Consider the following 19,582-nt stretch of genomic DNA (forward strand, 5'->3'; position numbering starts at 1 on the left):
TCACCCACTGTGGCAGCTCACAGTCAGCCCTCTACAACTCCAGTTCCAGGAGATCTTACACTCCCTCTGGCCTCTGTGGGCACCAAACACACATGTGGTCCACATACTTACACTCAGGAAAACACTCATGCACACAAAATAAAAACTATATATGAATTATTTTTTAATCACAATATAATTTTTATGCCACCCAAGACCCACAGAATGTTCATATTTGAGATTCGGAGGTTTCCAAGGTACTGTTTTCACTATGCCTAAAGGTGTTCATCCGAGTTTCCAAAAATACAGACTATTTTACAGTGGTAATTAAAGAGAATATTTTAGTGGGATAATAGCATGCCCAATGATTTCTCATGGCACGGGGCAGCCCCCTCCTGTATGTGTTTCTAATTGTTTCCTGCATCCCTTTAAAGGTAATCTGTAGGACAGGAGGTCATTAGCAGACTCCCACCCACCCCATCCATTCCCCCACCCCCATTCAGGTCCTTGAATGGACCTATCCCTGTCGCTAACCATTTGGCAAAGATGTTTTTGCTGCATCCCAGACAGCAAGCCAGGCAGTGCTCTAAAGTAAACAGTTGTTTCCTTCCCAGACTTAGGAATTGTCCTGGGATTTCCAAACTCAGGAATGTTTCTCTCATAATCCACTGAAGGTTGGGTAACGGGTAAAGAGAATGCTGTGACTGAACACAAATGGCTCTTGGAACCCAGATCAGAGCTCAGGGAACTTCACTGTGTCAGTTCAGAGCTGTAGACAACCACCACCACACCTTTGTTCTCTTCTGCAAGTAACTTAACATGGTGTTTAGCTCAGGATTGTGTTTCCTATGAGATGCTGTCAATCAGACTCATCTCCACGTCCACTGTGCGTGAGACAGGCATAATTCAAGCCTTCAGACCTGCCGGGAGAGCTGGAAGCCACCTGTGGTTCTTGGCAGAAATCTTCGTCTGCATGTGACCACTTCTCGTCTTTCTTCAGACCACAGGACAAAGATTCGGTAGGGCCTAAAGGACCCTCCAGATTTTCCTCACCTTGGCTACATTTTGTGGCAAGTACCATATAGCTTAATCCTTCTTGGTTCTTGGTTTCCATCAATGCAACTGGCATCCCATCATCTGAATTCAAAGCAACCATTTTATCATCTTCACCTGTGAATGAATATGGAAGTTAGTGTAGTATCCATCTCACCTTTTGTTTGTAATTAATACACAGGCTGAATAAGAACTTGGACAACTTCAACTTTCTATTGTTGCTTAGCAGACGTCGATGAGGACAGCTAAATGCTAGGAATTCAAAAGTAAATGGGGTTTGCTGCCTATCCCCTGGCCTACGACATTCTAGAAAAGTAGACATGTCACTGTAGGTAGTAATGTGCGATTACATAAAGGACTGTGTAAAATACCATGATACCCCAGAAGTGAAAGACTCTACTTAAACATGTAGAACAGGTCATTGCCTTTATGATAAAGGTTATGAACCCCAGGAAGCTCTCCTTGTCTAGAATGGCCTTTGACCTTTCATGATACTTTATCATACAGTTTACTACCTACCTTTAAAAGTTCATTCCATTATATTGAGTAATTTAACTACTTGTTTTCAAAAATATATTTTTCTTTTCTCTTTTTTTAAGATGTGGTCCTGCTTTGTAGACCATGTTAGCCATGAACTGGAAGTGATCCTCCTGCAGCAGCCTCACAAGTGCTGGGATTCCCAGGTGTATACCACCATGCCGGGTTACTAGTTGCTTGTTGAGATAAAAGATATACAGTCTACCAGAAGTGAGATACGTACTGCTTATCTATAATGCGGTCATTGCTCTTCAGAGTTTACATTCTGATGGAAAGAGGTGGCAGTAAACTGACAGATCGTACCTCAGGTGACAATAGTTACTGTGGAGAGGAATGGGCAGAGTAAAGATCTAGGCCCGTGGTTCTCAACCTTTCTAATGCTGAGGCCCTTTAATACAATTCCTCATGCTGTGGTGACCCCAACCATAAAATTATTTTATTGCTACTTCATAAGTGTAATTTTGCTACTGTTATGAATTATAATGTAAATATGGTATGCAGATGGTCTTAAGTGATCCCTGTGAATGGATTTTAGACCCACAAAGGAATCACAACCCACAGGTTGAGAACAACTGGCCTAGAGAATAGCAGTATGCAATGGAGTTGGTAGTTTAAGTAGCAGTCACAGTCACAAAGTATCCCATAAAGAGATAAAATGCTAGCAGAAACGCAGATTAAATAAGGGAACTTTCCATGTAGCTCTTTCATGTTTCCTTCTTGTTCAACACTGTGCAGGAGGTTGAACCTAGCTAGGGTCAATCATGGTACCCAAGTCATCTTCCACCTAACTGCATCCCTGGCCTTCTGTAAGTTTTTGGGACAAGGTTACCCTGAGTTTCCCAGGCAAGACTTGAACTCACAGCCCTTCTACCTTGACCACCCAAGTGTGGGGGTAACAGGACTGTGCCACTAGGCCTGCCTCCTCCTTTAGCCCTGTGTAGGCTCAGCTGTGTGGCAACTCTAAGAGCAGTAAAAGAAGAGAGAAGAACAAGGCTTCCAGACAGGAGTATGCTAGATGAAGTAACAGCAGGAGGCCAGAGCAGCTGGTCGTGTTCAGCAGGACACACAAGGGGAAGGAGGGTGACATGAAGTATTTTAGTGATTACTGTGATTATTGTTCAAGTTAACTCTTATAGAGTCCTTATCGTGCACCGAGAAGTGCACTAACCAATAGTCATGCATTAACTCATTTTCCCCATTAATTAGGTACTGCTACTGTCTGCACTAAACAGGCCAGGAAGATGAGGCATGGAGGAGCTTAGTAATGTGCTCAATGGCACACAATGAGAATGAGTTTGTATCCTGATTTCTCTCTAAGGAATGGGTTGAATTCCCATGCTGTGTGAGAAGTAGTGAGGATAATGTGCCCTTAGTGAGATGTCAAGTTTGGCTAGTACCTAAGTTCTGAATACCAAGACACAACCCAATTTGTACTAACTGTGGCTCTAGTCAATATGTACTACAGACATATAAACAAATAGAGGAAATAATGTATCTAGCATGAAGTCGTTCAGTGGCTCCAATGGAATGAAGAGCAATTGCTCTTCACTAAGATGGTTTCAGGAAGCTTGGCAAAATAACACAACTACATCTACAGTTCACACCTTCCCACCCCGTAAGCTGCTTCACTGACATCCATGCATTTAATTCATTCAGTAGTATATTGGACCACTCCCACCAAGCATAAGTTTAATAATTTTTACTTTGTCGGATGTGAGGGGAAAAATAATCATTTATATGAAAGAGATAAATTTCCCTTTTCAAATTATGCTTCTGTGTGCCTAATAAAACTCATTAACCAACTAACTTCATTGGTTCAGAGTGCTGGCAGCAATATTTAGTAACTTGACCCTGGCAAGCTTTCAGCAATTAATACATCGTGTTGCATAAAGAGAGCTCAGGAGAAATAGTGGTGATGGGAGAGCTTGTTTTGATACTTTTGTTTAAAAGGTACTCTCTATAAATCCTACAGAGCCAAGGTGGCAGGCACTCAGCAAGCTCTTTAAAGGGGAAACATTAAAAGGAAGACTGCCGAGTAAGGCAGGGCATTTAGAGGCAAGACATAACGGCTGACTGGCTATGTTTAGAACCGCACAAGAGCATTGAGATTTCTTTCCTGTAGAACTCTCTGGGCTGGTGAGGTGATGTTTACACAAATGTTAGGATGAAGTCACTGGGATATTTTTACTAGGTGCCCAGATATGTTACTAATCTCTCTCTCTCTCTCTCTCTCTCTCTCTCTCTCTCTCTCTCTCTCTCTCTCTCTCTCTCTCTCTCTCTCTCTCTCTTCCTTTCCCCCTCTCTCTCTCTCCCCTCTCTCCCTCCATGCCTCCCTCCTCCCCTTCTACCAGCTTCCCCTTCTGATCTCCTTCTCCCCCATTAGGTCAGTAGGGCCAGAGGATAGGCATAACATTATTGTTATTGTTGCTATAATCCTGCATTGCCTCATTTAAAAATGGAAGAAATCCCTTGGATTCTTATATATCTTATCTCCCACATTGACAACAAAGATGGACACATCAACGCTGTTTTAAATATGCTCATCAGTCTGCAAAACAGAAAACTATCATTCAATACATTCCTCTTGTGTTAAAAATTTGCATTCAGGTTTGCCTTACAGAAACTGCTCCAAGGTTTACATTTTTGCAAATATGCAAACCCGACTCCTACTCTGTTTCTTCTCTCTTCCCTGCCTTTTCTTCTCTCTTTCCTGCCTTTCTTCTTCAACCATAATATTGGGTGTCAAAGTTTTAGTGCTTCCCCTATTTCATTCCATTTCTTCAAAAAGCAGAGTAATGATTTCTCTTTTACTGCAGTTAGACTTCTCTCAGTCCAGATTAATCTCTAAATCATCATAGTTTAATTCTTTCCCATTAAAGTATTCTGAATGATTATGTCCACTTCTCTGATTTTGTTAATGATATTTATTTGTTTCTTTTTGAGGTTTTATTTTTTTTTGAGACAAAATCTCACTGTGTATCCCTGGCTTTCCTGGAACTCCCTATGTAGACGCAGCTGGGATGGTAGGCATGTGTCACTACTTTAGACTTTATTGCTAATATTTAGAACTTCAATTCTCTCTGTCAGCACTTAGCATCCAAATCTGTTTGGTATGACCAGACCAAAATGATGCATGGTGCATCATTTCTAGCAAGCAGCCAAGGATAAGTTCTTTGTTCTGCCTGGTTTTACAGCCCATTATTGCACCACAATCCAAAGAGCATATGAAGATGCCTTGATGACAACGTCATTTGCTACCTCTCACAGTGAACCATTCATAGGTCTATGGAAACCTCTGGTAGAGCCTCAGGAAGAACTAACCTCTCTGGTTCATTGGGGCAGCCTCTGTGACTTTTATAAAATACTTTTAATACACTGGGAAGGAAAGAGTCCATGAGAAAAAACTCAATTTTTCAAATATCATGTAAGCAGAGCTCAATAAGATTACTACTAAATTATGCTAGTAATCTTAGCACTCTCAAGATAAGGCAAGAGGATCATGGGTAATTCAAAGTCATCCTCGGCTGCACGGTGAATGTGAGGCCAGCTTGGCCTACATAAGACCCTGTCTAGAATAAAAACTAAAAGAGAATAATTAAATAAATAATAAAATGCAGGTCAACCATAAGATGCATGTGTCCCCCTGGAAGTCTGGCTAATTCTGCAGCATTCACCCACTCCTTCCTTCACTAGTGGCACACTGTACTTTGGGTTTCCATGACAACACTCCTTTGGGGGTTTTCTTCTTCCTCTGCTGTCTTCTCCTATTCATACACACCAACTTGTTGTGCCAGTCTCTCATATTCATGCATACCAAACTACATATTTTCAGGAAAACATACAAATAGAAAGATATTCATCAGAGTAATTAGAATGCTTAGTAATTGGCAGGAAAGAGGAAGTAGAACCAGAGAGGCACATGGAGACAAACGGACTAAACAAACGAAATAACGGAGAAGCCCTGCAGAGGCCAATGATGATAATGTGCCATAAACAGAGAGTCTCTAATTATCTAAGCTAAATTCTGCACTTGAAATACAACTGATGAAAGGTAGGAGGCCATGAACAGACAGAAGGGAAACAGCATAGCATGCAGACTCCTTTTACTACCTTAGATAAGGATGATCTTTTTAACATTTTAATATACAGTGCAAGGCATTTTTCAAAGAGGTATACAACAAACAGGATAATGATGGTACCAGTGTATTATTATCCTTACCTACCCTAATGTACATTCCACTGTAACCTTGCTCTGTCCCACTGGGGAGGAAATACTGAAGAATCAAGCTTACCTTCAAAGCCTTTATTGATGACTCCACTGGCATGTGCTTCTTCTCCACACTGAGAAACATTATTTAAGGAAACATTTCTGAATAGCTGAAGCTGGTCTTGGATGTTATGGAAAGTGGGTCTCTGGTCCGGTTCTTGAGCCCAGCATTGGGACATTAAATTCCACCTGGACATGTGGGTGAAGATGGGAAAGTACATGATGCCAGGGTGTCGTGACTAACAATCTAGAGAAGGGCATGGTAGCGAGCCCAACTTGTTCCCATTTCCCCATGTTTAACACAAATGAACAGAGTGAAGATTTCTTTTTAAGACTATCTACAATATTAGTGCCTATATAACACATAGGACAACCCTTTTGAAATTGTGACATTATCTCAGTAGTAATCGATCCAAGTTGACAGATGAGTAAATGGATGTTTGGAAGGTCTACTTAGCGCATCAAGGAACTAACACCTTGAAAAATGATTGAAGAAGTAGAGATTACGTTTTAAACTTCACAGATAGACATAACAAAATCTAAGGTTTACTACAGTCTACAGAGATGTCCAGAGGCAGAATGACAGGTGGAAACCAGATTTGAGTTCGGAGCTGTTCCTTATACACTGCCAGGATTAATTCAGCTCCCCAGACATTCAGAACAGGTTGACTGACTTTCTCTGGATGACTGCCTAAAAATGTCTATACAGCACTCACAGCAGCATATGTAAATATATAGATAAACATACACTCATCATGGATCTATTAGACACTTGTTTTACACCAACATTGCTCATGTGTACATGTGTTTAGGGTAGGAGCTAAGGTTTCCAGCAGTGTGGCTTCGGTCTTCATAGGTGACATGTATAGTAAATGAAAAAGAGTAACATTTTATCACCCTGCAACTCAAATGAACAGGGAAGGAAAAGGTACCTCTCTAAATACTGTCAACAATTGGATCTTTTTCAGAGTTCCCACCTAAAAGAAGACAATTACTTCATTTAAGACAGTGTGTAGTATATGATCTGGTTCAATCCACCATCTTAAACCATGTTCTTAGGTAATGGTCACATTTCTCTATAGTAAATTCCATTTGTCTTATTTCTGGGCTATTTCCACACCTTTGTTCTTCTTTCCTAACAATATTAGCATATCTGCCAGAAAAGAAAGAGGCATAATGCTGTGTAGTGGCACCATGAGGGATCCTCACTAATTTTCAGAGCCGATCTGCAATTCAATCCAGAGTGACAGATCCCATTCAGCCTGTATACAGCTGTAACTAATAAGGAGCCAAAGGACTCTAGATGCCTCTATTACTTCCATCACTGGTTTTCGAAGCTACAAACTTTCTGATGTTGTTGAGACTTTCATATATGAGAACCATATATACACTATTTCCATCCTTTCCCCCAGTGCCTTCCATGCTTCACACTCCCTGTCAACACCTTTATAGCCTTTTCTTTTTAAAATTATTGTTGAGACAGGTGTAGTGGGGCATTCCAGCACTTGGGAGGCAGAGGCAGGCAGATCTCTGTGAGTTCCAGGACAGGAAGGGCTACATAGAGACCCTGTCTCCAAAAAAAAACCAAAAAACAAAAACAAAAAAATTATTATTGACACACACACTCCTACTGAGTTATTTAGCATTGCTCATATGTACATGTGTTTAGGTCTGACCACTTGAGACTGAAGAACTCATCTCTGGCAAAAAAAAAATTTCCCCTAGCTAGGCAGTGATGGTGCACAACTTTAATCCCGGCACTCAGGAGGCAGAGGCAGATGGATCTATGTGAATTTGAGATCAGTCTGGTCTACAATAGCTAGTTCCAGGACAGGCTCCAAAGCTACACAGAGAAACCCTGACTCAAAAAACAAAACAAACAAACAAACAGAAGATTCTCTGACTTTCAGTAGCCATTGATTGCCTGTAGCTCTTTATCTAGGGGTAGGACCTTAGTCATTTTTCCAGTCCGTGTTCACAAATCAACTGGCATTGCATTATGCAGGGCCTGCTTAGGCAACTACCCTGTTAAGATTCCATGGGTACAGCTTCCCTGCCATGTCTAGAAGACTCTACCCATGATCAACCACTTGCTTTTCTTTCCCCAGAGCTAATGAAGCCGATTAGGGATTAAGAAAGGAATGAATAAATAAACATAAACTGAGAAGTATTTAAAAGTGTTAGCCGTGATGCCACTAAGCCCATGGACATGGAGGAGTGCACTAGAGGAGGGGGAAGCATGTGCAATGTCCTGAATTTGGAAAGAGCTTGGCACAGTTTAAAATCTGAAAAAAGGCCAGAATGGCTGACGTGCAGTCACGGAGGAGGAAGGATGAAATGGCATCAGAAGAGGAAGCAGGATCACTCAGGTCTCACAAACCAGGTAAGGAGCTATTGGAGGACCTCCAGTGGTACCCAAGTACCTAAGCTTAGTGTGCACACTTGAAATTGCAAAGGAACATTCTAGCTGATAGATGGACATTGGGCTGTACAGGAGCCAAGTGAAAGCTATAGACTAAAGACTAAGAGACATTGTGGTTTGAACTAAGATGGCGACAATGGAACTAGAATAAGACTGCATGCAATCACTAGGTGACAATTACCCACAAGTCACCACAGGTTCTTAAGTATCTATCTTAGGAACTATAATGCAGTCTTGAATTCATTATAATAAAACTCCGCTTGTATTTATTTCATTTCTAGATGTATAACTCAAGTCCTCGTTAGTACTGAATACCAGGATATTGTGAGAAGCAGCAATGGATGTTTTCTATGGGTTGTTCTGATGCCTTCAAGGGATGTACAGTCTGGTTAAAGAATGTCAGACAGCTTTGTTTTTATTGTATTAGAGTCATATCTGAGAAAGAACTGAATGATAACAAATCTATAACCTTTTCTTATAATCTGTGCTTTGTAGGAGCAAAGCTGACCCACATATTTCACTGATGGACCATTAGAGATAAGATTATAATTGACATCAGATTGTGGCTCTTGAGGCAGCAATTAAAACATAATCTGGATGGATGATGTAGAGGTTTTCTTAAGAATCAAAATGAGAAAATAAAATAATTCTTCAAGGCAGCATTTCTGAAAATAGAGATAATTGCCTAGATACTGACAAAAGTATGTCAAGACCTCGAGTTTCAGATGCAAAGTGCTAACTTATCTGTAACCTACTTAATAGACACGACTTGGGGGAACAGAAGGGAGAGGAGAACGTGAAGGCAGGCAGAGAGCTCACCCCTACAACTGACACTTAGCCCAGCACCCACACACCTGCTCTCCTCGGAAAGTGCAGCCTCATGTTTTAGCTGTGTAATTCGTTTACTCAGATATGCTTAATAGTTTTACCTAGGGGGAGGGGCTTTAACTTTACAATGAATCCGGTCATCACTCTTGACCTTCTAGACAGCCAAACACCACTCAAAGACCGTTTGTCCCAGTTCGCAGAGACAGAGGCGGACTAAGGAGAGAGGAACTGCAGCAGCTACAAGACTCAAATAGCAATAAACTGGCAATGGCATGAAGTGAAGAGGCTTTTAAGAATTTAATAACCCTAAGAAAGCTTTACTTGGGTCTCTTTCAAGTAAATTAACAATTACAGCTGCGGCTCAGGGGTGGCTTCTCACCAACACACGTCAGTGTTCAGGACTGTACTTTACACACCTCTACAGCCACAGTAACAGATACCCAAGTCTAGATGCATCTTCTATTTCTTGGTTTCATTTAAATTTGTGGGGATGCTTGTTTTAATTCTAGAAAAGCATTCGCTATGCTTGGAGTAATTCATTTGGCTAAGAATTGGGCTTCAAATCCCTCTACTCACTATGTGACCCTTTGATCTTCTTTACATCTTTGGTTTTGTTTTGGTTTTTTTTTCCTTCATTCCAAAATAGCATGAGACTCATTAACTGTGTTCAGTATTACTCTTCATGCATATTAAAGTCCCTGGATTCACGAAGCCATTGATGTTTGACAAAGGAAAATGTATGTCATAGCATCTTTTACTTTTAAGGGGGCAAGTGCCTGTAACTATTTAAATAAGACACATAAAACACAAACTTTAAGAATCCCGCTCTTCATTGGGTCCAATTCCAGAGAGACTTGCTGAGAATCGAGCTGAACATTTTTTCAGAGTCAGAATGATAGGGTATGACTGTTAGGCCTGCCATTGTTGCCTCCTACATCTGAGGGTCCCTCCAGGAAGTCTGTCAATTGCAGGGCCCCAGAAAGCTCTTGGCATGGAGCAGGTTTCCCTTTGATCCTGTTTCTTCACAGGAGTGGTGTGCTGGTCGTTCATAGTAAAAGCTGAGGAGAACACACTGACTGTGCTTTCCACCCTCCCACCCCCCTCTCCTCCCCGCCCCCACCCCGTACACCTGAGTCTTCGAACGGAATCCAGGAATGCTCTGAACTCCACATTCCAGCAATAGCTAAGGAGAGCAGGGCACCCGGAGCTCACCCGCCCCAGAGAGCACACAGGTGCCCAGAATTTAGCTGGTGGGCGGAGGTGCAACCTGGCTCAGTGCAGACTTTCAGCCTCTAAGCTGGGCCTGTGATCTCAGAGGAGCGCTTCAAATAAAACTTAGTTCCCTGTAGACTCCAAGAAGAGTAGTTAATCTTTATCATGACAACTTAAGGCCATGGCCAGATTGAATGGCATGAGAGCTTCGCTTCCCCGTACACGTCGTTTCCATGGTGGCTCCACTCAGGGCTCTGCAGAGTCATGCAGCTAGAAGTACTGCTTGCTTTTTTATGAGGTTCAAATGAATTTCAAAACTATCAATGGGCAGTCTTGGTTTCAAGGAAGTATATTTTTACAAAAAGTGGTCAATACTCAGTGACACTTTTGGAGGGTTTTTTATTTGTTAATGTTGTTATTTTGCTTGGTTTGTTTCTTTTGCTTATATATTATGGTCTCCCACTTGGCATTTAATGGGAACTCTGTGTTTACAGTGTGTGTCTTTGCATCTGAATGTGTTTCTTGTGCCTTCCTTTGGATCTTTATTTTTCTGCTCATTTGCTTGCTTTGTCCTATTGGGTTTTATTTGTTTCTGTCTTATTTTGTTATTTTTTAGACACCTGTTTGTTTCTAATGAGACAAACCAAGAAATGAAGTAAATCTGCATGGGTGAGGGGGTGGGGATGAACCAGGAGGAGTTAGGGGAGGAGGAACCGTAACCAGAATATATCATATGAAAAAAATCTACTTTCAATTACAAAAAAGGAAATCAACTAGGTCAAAAATGTATTCAACTGAGAAGTTAATTTAAAAGTACACAAAATGTTATCCCCAACTACTAATAAGAACATGCTAGTACTTCTTCCTCATTGAGTTTTTAATACCTTTGAATGAAGCAAAATCTTAAACACTTATGTTTTCTATTTCACAGATTATTGGTTTATACTCATCTCCATCATCCCAAAACAAAATGCCTGAACACAGTACAGCTGTGTAATTCAGTCATCTATTCCTTAAAAGCCTATCCAAAAATATTGCATGATTCTGATGGCATGTGTTGCCTACCCCTGGTGGGAGGGAATAACATGAAAGACAAAATTATAAGAGCGTAAGGAAATTTTGGTGTACTTAAGATTCTAGAAGTAACTTATGAATTTGAGAGATAAGTAGGAGGCAGAAAATAGTGATGAGTTTTCCAACTATGGGAGCAAAATTTATTTCCTGTTTGTGCATACTAGTTTTTTTCCCCTCTAGCACTAAATTGGATGTTTCATATACTTTCTTTAAGTTAAAGACTTTTCCTGTCTCTCCTCAAGAGACTCAAGAATCAGTTGAAGGTGCTGCTGTCAAATGTAGCCAAGTGTGTACACACCTGAATGCTTTAAAGGCTGAATCAGAAACGTGTGGTCATTTATATCTTCTAGCCAGAAGACGGAAATAATGCAGAAACATTCACCAGTACAACGTCCAACCAAGGTGTCCAGTTCTTAATCGTTCTTTGGCTCAAGTCTAAATAGTCCTCGAAATAACACGGCATCACCAAGGCAGTGCAACCATGGTGTGCGTCCGCATACTGCTAATTCCTTCTGCATTTGTCTGTACCACACAGTTTAGCACTTTATTACGTGCTGGCCGGCCATCTGACTGCCACCTCTACTGTCTCATTCAGAGCACATTCCAAGATGCACAAGAGCCGTGTCCCTGGAGTAAAGACATCTGTACACACCATGTTTGTCTTGGCAGTGTAAGCAATGTTTATACTTGCTTGTTATTTGTTTGTTTTTTTACAACCTGTTTTAAGTTCCAAGACAATATTTCTGTTGACAGTGTCCACAGGAAGTGAATTTGTGTTCACCATAGCTTAATTTTTTTCTTTGAATTATAATTGAGTTCAAATCACTCACACTTGGGGTAACTATTAGAACTCAATAGTAACCAGAATTAATATGACCAAGTCACTCACAGTAATTTTGTGTTAAGTGTACAAACAAATCAATCTGTACAATTCTTAGTAATACTATATCACATCAATCTGTATAAGCTAAATCAAAAAGACAATGCAAGTTTTAACTAATATAGTCGTACCTAATAGAATATTTTAAGGCACAGATAATATCCAAATAAAGACTCTCAAAGTAAAATGAAGTGCTCACACATGCACATACACACACACGCATACACATACACACAGAGACATGCGCACCATGCATATACACACAGAGATCTTATATTTATTTTCTTGAATTTACTTATGATGACTACAAATATATTATACTCTCCCAAATTTTGTATTGAAGCAAAATACTACATGCGTATGTAAGAACAAAGCCATACTGTATTAGGTAAATGAAATCCCATCCTCAGTTTATATTTTATGCAGGATGTACCAATATATAAATCCCGGGTTTTCTTTTAACAGGCCATGCCAGTGATCCCTAAGACTGCATGTGCACATGTTTCTGCTTTGGGGGTGCTTATGTTAGCATAATTAACTTACAGATCATCAGGACAATTTCTCGGTGGCTCCAGCCTCCCTCCTTCTTGCACAAAGTTTAAAACATCAAGGTTGGAATGCGCTGGATAAGGTTGATGACCAAGAGTTAAAATCTCCCAAACCAGAATTCCAAAGGACCTAGGATGTTAAAGGGTTCTCTTTAATTATATTTATTACAAACATCAGGTTTACAGTAGCTTCTCCAGCATCGTTGTTCCTGGGGCTACAGGGCCTACTTTGTGATTGGCATTACTGGCCTTATAAAAAGCAAATAGGAGACTTAAAAGGAGGTTGATATTAAGAAAAAGTAGAACAAGACACTGTGAATGAGCTACATTTCAAAGATGATAGAAGGGCTTAGTGGAGGCACACACAAGACCCAGACACGGGGCACACATGTACACAGAGACACAGTCATACCAGAGCACACGCAGACATACATGGAGGTAAGAGAGCTTGTCACTACTTCCTCCTCCTACCCAGAATGTGAAGAGGATAAAAATGATAATAAACATGGAGAAAAAAGTCATAAATAAAAATGGATTGCTGAGGGCAAAGTTTCTTCTCCTACACAATTTTTCTATGGCTTAAGCAACTTAAAATTCACTGGACAAATCTATAAACTTTTAGCAGCTCTAATCAAAACTTGGGGAAAAATTAGCAAAGCTTTAATAGTCAAAATACCAAGCTTCCCCAATGTCTACATTTTTTAATGACTTCAAGTCTATCTATAAACCACTCATGAAGCATCCCTTGTAGTCCATATTAGGGCACTTTCATGAACATTACTGATACGTATGTATTGCAAACATATACACCTTTGGAGTATAGCAAAATGTTTGAAATAAATGAGTCTATTTCATGAAAAAATTAAGATAAATGATAAACAATTAATGAGAGAGGTGTAAAGAACTTGAGACACATAGTAGTTCTCCTCAACTATCAGCCATAGGTGAATCATTAACCTACCTGTACACACGTATCATACACACACAGGGGGAGGGAGAAAATAAATAATTTTCAAAAAGAGCAGAATCATACATCCTGATATTAGAGAGTTTGGCCCCGTTTTTCTGTGTCCTGCTTAGCTCACCATACGTCAGACTGAGAAGTGAAGATGCTTAGCTCACCATACGTCAGACTGAGAAGTGAAGATGCTTAGCTCACCATACGTCAGACTGAGAAGTGAAGATTCCGTCCATCAAGTTTTCTGGGGCCATCCACCGGACCGGAAGCAGGCCTTCCCCTCTCTTTCTGTAATAATCATTCTTATAGATTTCCCTTGCCAGTCCAAAGTCACCGATCTTGACTACCCGAGGACTGGTATAGTCTTTCACAGACACGAGGCAATTCCGGGCTGCCAGGTCCCTACAGTAGAAGTTACATTTGACAAAGATGAACAGCAGTCCAGAGATCATACAAGTAATGCTAGTAGGTCTGGAAAGGAGGGAGGCACCTGGTTGACTAACACTGACTGACAATTTGACAGGATCCAGAATCACTTAGAAAACAGATCTCTGGGCATGTCTGTAAGGGAGTTTCCATTGGTCAGTTGAGGTGGGAGAAACCTACCCTAATTGTGGACAGCTATGGGGTAGGGCCCCAGATTAAATAAAAAGGAGAAACACAACTTAGCACGCTCATCTCCCTTTGCTTCCGAGTACAAATGTGAGTACAAAGGTCAGCTGCCTTACACTCCTACTGCCATGGCATTGCCCCCATGATGGACTGTTCCCTCAAACTATAAGCAAAATAAACTCTTCCTATCTCCCTTAAGTTACATTTGTTGGGCATTTTGTCACAGCAGTGAGAAAAGTGACTAATACTAACACAGAGGCTGTTTACAGTACATACTGGTCCTTTGAAGGAATGAAAATGTGTAACTCTCTAGTGTGGGCTACTCAAACTACACATGGTGGTCATGTGACCATCCAATAACCTGGTATCCAGATTATCATAGTACCTGTGAATGAAGTGCATCTGTTCCAAGTAGACACAGCCTTTTGAAATATCCACACACACCTCTACAAGGTCAACCAAGGTCAGTAAAGGGCCATGAAACTGTAAGAGATGAAGGAATTATGTTTTTTTGGTTTTTATGAGACAGGGTTTCTCTGTATTGCTTTGGAGGCTGTCAGTCCAGCCCGGCCTGGAACTCACAGAGATCCCCCTGCCTCTGCCTCCCGAGTGCTGGGATTAAAGGCGTGCGCCACCACCGCCCTGCCAAAGGAATTACTATAAGTACTTTCGCACCTGGCAGAACATATATACACATACGCATGAATATATATGACTACATAATGTATATATGAGTATATACCCTTATATATGATGTTCTAAAGCAATTTTTATAGTCACAAGAACTCAAGAGGAAAACACACAATTATACATGGTAGCAAACTATATTTTTAAATTTGAAATCTAGTTCTGCTATCCATTATGCAAACCTGTTCATTAATTAAGCAATTTTCTTGCATGTAAAATGGGCATTTTATGATAGGCTTTTTAAGATTCAAAATAAGATACACAGTATTGCCAACATGCAATAGGCACTTAATAAATAAATGCCATCTGATCACATAATAGTAGTAATAATCTAAAAATAACCCATGCTAGCTAGATTAATGATTGGTTCAATGACCTTTGATGACATCAGTCAGAACAATAGGCTTGTCCCACATAGGACCTCCCACCCTGTAAATTGTAAACAAAACTATCTTTCCAGATCATTTTTTTCATCTATAAGTGCCAGCAGAAATATAGATGAACTTATACTCATCGAAAGGAATCCTAGTGAGAAAAAAAGCCAGTCAAAATTTTTACTAGTATCATATGGAGAAGATTCAAAGCTCCTGCCTGGGGGCCGTAGCCATACACTGAGCCTTCCCATATCCCTGCAATTGCCTTGGTCCAGGCCTTTATCATCTGTCATCTGATGGATTCAAAGACTTCCCGTGTATCCAGCCTCTTGTCCTTCCATTAGCTTCCTTGTTGTGCCCAACTTCCTGTAGAACCCATTATCAGATTGGGCACAGCATCATGGCAGCCCCAAGCTGCATCAGGCTCTCTGTAGGTCCATTAATTTCCCCTTCTCTTCTCCTCTCAGAAGTTGCACTTTTGTTTTTCTGAACTATCTGTCCTTCCTTAGATCTGTTGTCCAACCCTCTTCTTTTGTTCCTGCTGTTTCCTCGTTAGTGTAGACCCTTATTCTTGGTATCTCCCACATCCTTCGCTGAGCAGCTCACACGACTCCTGAACCTATACAACCTTACAATCTGTCAATTACTCATGCAAAGGTGGTGCCCCCTGCTATGCTCACACCATAAAAGTGGAGGTCGTCTTCATATCTGGAACACGATACCACCAGGACCCCATGCAACACTATACATGGCTTATTCACCAGGCTGTGGCCTGTTGTTCTAAAGGAATCTTTATTAGGATTACAAGAATTCATGAGAAAAATATACAAATGTGCATGGTGAAACACTATATAGGTAGATTTGAAATATAGTTCTGCTGTTAATTCTTTAAATTTGCTTAAATTAAGTAGGCAATTTTCTCATATATAAAATGAACATAGTACAACCAGCCTTTCAAGATTGAAAACAAGGTATATAACATTGCGTATATATAACAAGCACTTAATAGCATCCCTTCCAAATCTAGCTCAGGTCCACCTGTGTCATGGCCTGTGTCTGACCCTGCCAGGCATCCTGGCTGGCTAGCTAGCTACTGTGTGAATAGAATCCTACTTTGCTCTAGGCAAACCTCACTTTACTCATGAGTACATTATGACCCTCTTAAAAACTTCATGCTGGTGACTAGCACCCTGTTCCCTACTGATAAGATTTTCATAGATTCTGCCTGCCTGTGTGACTCTCCAGCCACGTCTCCCCATCACCTATATTTGACCTCCTTAACATCAGATGCTTCCACAACCTGCTGCTTGTCAAATCCTGTGTGTGATGCCGGGAGCCGTGGGGCAGGGATGTGAGGAAGTGCATGTTAAAGTCCCTTCCACTTTAGGAAATGAATGGATTTCCCTTCAAGATGCCTTAGTATAAGCAGAGTATTTGGGAAAACAGGTGAGGGGAAGGAATGGGAAGAGAGGGAAAATTGGTTGTTATGTAAAAAAAGACAAATAATTGTTACTATTCCACCTTCTCTCTTGGTTTTGTCCTAAACATGCTAAATTCTCCAGGCCGTCCTCCCAGTTCTCCCAAACTGGAAATCACTCTCCTTACTCCAGGTTCCAGCAAGATATTTTCTAAACCACTCTAAATGATCTTTCTATTTTCTCCCTTACACAAATCACAGGTTCTATGGAAAGACACAGACAATGTATAACTATAGCCTCCATGAAGGAACTTGGAAATTTTCCATATGCTGTTAGTAAAATGCCTTGTGAGAAGCTCCTTTAGAGAAAAGCCACAGTCTCCACGGTCCCACCATTGCTACCCAATGAAAAGTTGACAAATTCAATTGCATTTAGAAAGCAGCACATTTGCTTTCATTTGAGGACATGTTTGACTCAAGGCTTCCTCGTACTCCTGTGTAAAGGTGACTGGTCACAAGGGAACGGGCACAAACAATAGAGTGGCAATAGTAGTATTGTCTGCCGTGTGGGGACAAAGCACCCAACAGTGTCTTGTCCTCCATGGGGAGAATAAGATAAGGCCCAGTCAGAAATAAAATCAGAGGAAGAACGGCAGTGCCTCGAAGACCAGTCATTATAGCTGACCATGGTGGCACACCCCTCTAATCCCAGCCTTCACGAGGCCCTGGGAACATGTAAGTAACATTGCACAGACTGAGCAGGTTGTAGTTAAGTATTTAGGAATATATACACAAAAATATACATATATATGCAACAACAATGAAAAAGAGGCTATGAATTTGAAGGAGAGAAAGAAGAGATACACGGAAAAGTTCACATGAAGAGATGGGAAGGGGAAAATGATAGGACTGTATTATAATCTCAAAAATGAAAAGAAACATTTAAAAGTAAATAATTAAGGGACAAAAAAGAAGCAGATGAATGGATAACAAATTCAGGAATCTGAATGTTGTCTCAAAAAGTTAAAGACACAAAAAAGCAAACCTTTCCTGAGTCAGAAAAGAGCAGTCAGGTGATGGATGGTAAATGGGCTCAGTGTGGGCAACAGTGAAGGGAGGCAGCAGGTGAACGGGAAGGAAGAGTGAAGGGAGGCAGCAGGTGAACGGGAAGGAAGAGTGAAGGAAGACAGCAGGTGAACGGGAAGGAAGAGTGAAGAGAGGCAGCAGGTGAACGGGAAGGAAGAGTGAAGGGAGGCAGCAGGTGAACGGGAAGGAAGAGTGAAGGGAGGCAGCAGGTGAACGGGAAGGAAGAGTGAAGAGAGACAGCAGGTGAACGGGAAGGAAGAGTGAAGGAAGACAGCAGGTGAACGGGAAGGAAGAGTGAAGGGAGGCAGCAGGTGAACGGGAAGGAAGAGTGAAGGAAGACAGCAGGTGAACGGGAAGGAAGAGTGAAGGGAGGCAGCAGGTGAACGGGAAGGAAGAGTGAAGAGAGACAGCAGGTGAACGGGAAGGAAGAGTGAAGGGAGGCAGCAGGTGAACGGGAAGGAAGAGTGAAGGAAGACAGCAGGTGAACGGGAAGGAAGAGTGAAGGGAGGCAGCAGGTGAACGGGAAGGAAGAGTGAAGAGAGACAGCAGGTGAACGGGAAGGAAGAGTGAAGGAAGACAGCAGGTGAACGGGAAGGAAGAGTGAAGGGAGGCAGCAGGTGAACGGGAAGGAAGAATGAAGAGAGACAGCAGGTGAACGGGAAGGAAGAATGAATGAAGAGAGACAGCAGGTGAACGGGAAGGAAGAGTGAAGGAAGACAGCAGGTGAACGGGAAGGAAGAGTGAAGGGAGGCAGCAGGTGAACAGGAAGGAAGAGTGAAGGGAGGCAGCAGGTGAACGGGAAGGAAGAGTGAAGGGAGGCAGCAGGTGAACGGGAAGGAAGAGTGAAGAGAGACAGCAGGTGAACGGGAAGGAAGAGTGAAGGAAGACAGCAGGTGAACGGGAAGGAAGAAAGAAGAGAGACAGCAGGTGAACGGGAAGAAAGAGTGAAGGAAGACAGCAGGTGAACGGGAAGGAAGAAAGAAGAGAGACAGCAGGTGAACGGGAAGGAAGAGTGAAGGGAGGCAGCAGGTGAACGGGAAGGAAGAGTGAAGGAAGACAGTAGGTGAACGGGAAGGAAGAGTGAAGGGAGGCAGCAGGTGAACGGGAAGGAAGAGTGAAGAGAGGCAGCAGGTGAACGGGAAGGAAGAGTGAAGGGAGGCAGCAGGTGAACGGGAAGGAAGAGTGAAGAGAGACAGCAGGTGAACGGGAAGGAAGAGTGAAGGAAGACAGCAGGTGAACGGGAAGGAAGAAAGAAGAGAGACAGCAGGTGAACGGGAAGGAAGAGTGAAGGGAGGCAGCAGGTGAACGGGAAGGAAGAGTGAAGGAAGACAGTAGGTGAACGGGAAGGAAGAGTGAAGGGAGGCAGCAGGTGAACGGGAAGGAAGAGTGAAGGAAGACAGTAGGTGAACGGGAAGGAAGAGTGAAGGGAGGCAGCAGGTGAACGGGAAGGAAGCCGGCACTGCCTTCTGGGAAGAAGTGTCCAGGAAATAAGCTGAAGTGCTCAGCTGCCATCCTGTGAAGGGTGACACACTTCTATCGGAGAGTTAATAGAAAAAGCAGATGAAGGAGAAAACAAACGACAGTCCTTAGGAACTAGTCCAAGATCAGAAGAAACAAAACAAACGTCGCGATCACAAGACTTGGCTGA

At 41.8% G+C, this 19,582-nt stretch overlaps 1 protein-coding gene across 1 annotated transcript in view; it reads right to left on the reverse strand.

Annotated features, from left to right (window-relative positions):
* Positions 1–472: 472 nt before the first annotated feature.
* The window catches only part of Ros1 (ROS proto-oncogene 1, receptor tyrosine kinase), a 114,659-nt gene continuing 95,549 nt past the window's right edge, over positions 473–19,582 (reverse strand). The window contains exons 40-44 of the mRNA XM_040728281.1: positions 14,756–14,853; positions 13,960–14,160; positions 12,796–12,930; positions 5,862–6,025; positions 473–1,149 (exon numbers count right to left, since the gene is read on the reverse strand). Coding sequence (XP_040584215.1) covers positions 839–1,149; positions 5,862–6,025; positions 12,796–12,930; positions 13,960–14,160; positions 14,756–14,853 — 909 coding nt within the window. The 3' untranslated portion in view covers positions 473–838. The remainder of the gene's footprint in view (positions 1,150–5,861; positions 6,026–12,795; positions 12,931–13,959; positions 14,161–14,755; positions 14,854–19,582) is intronic.

Source organism: Mesocricetus auratus, unplaced genomic scaffold (genome assembly GCF_017639785.1).
Source record: "Mesocricetus auratus isolate SY011 unplaced genomic scaffold, BCM_Maur_2.0 Super-Scaffold_100018, whole genome shotgun sequence".
Taxonomy (NCBI): Eukaryota; Metazoa; Chordata; class Mammalia; order Rodentia; family Cricetidae; genus Mesocricetus; species Mesocricetus auratus.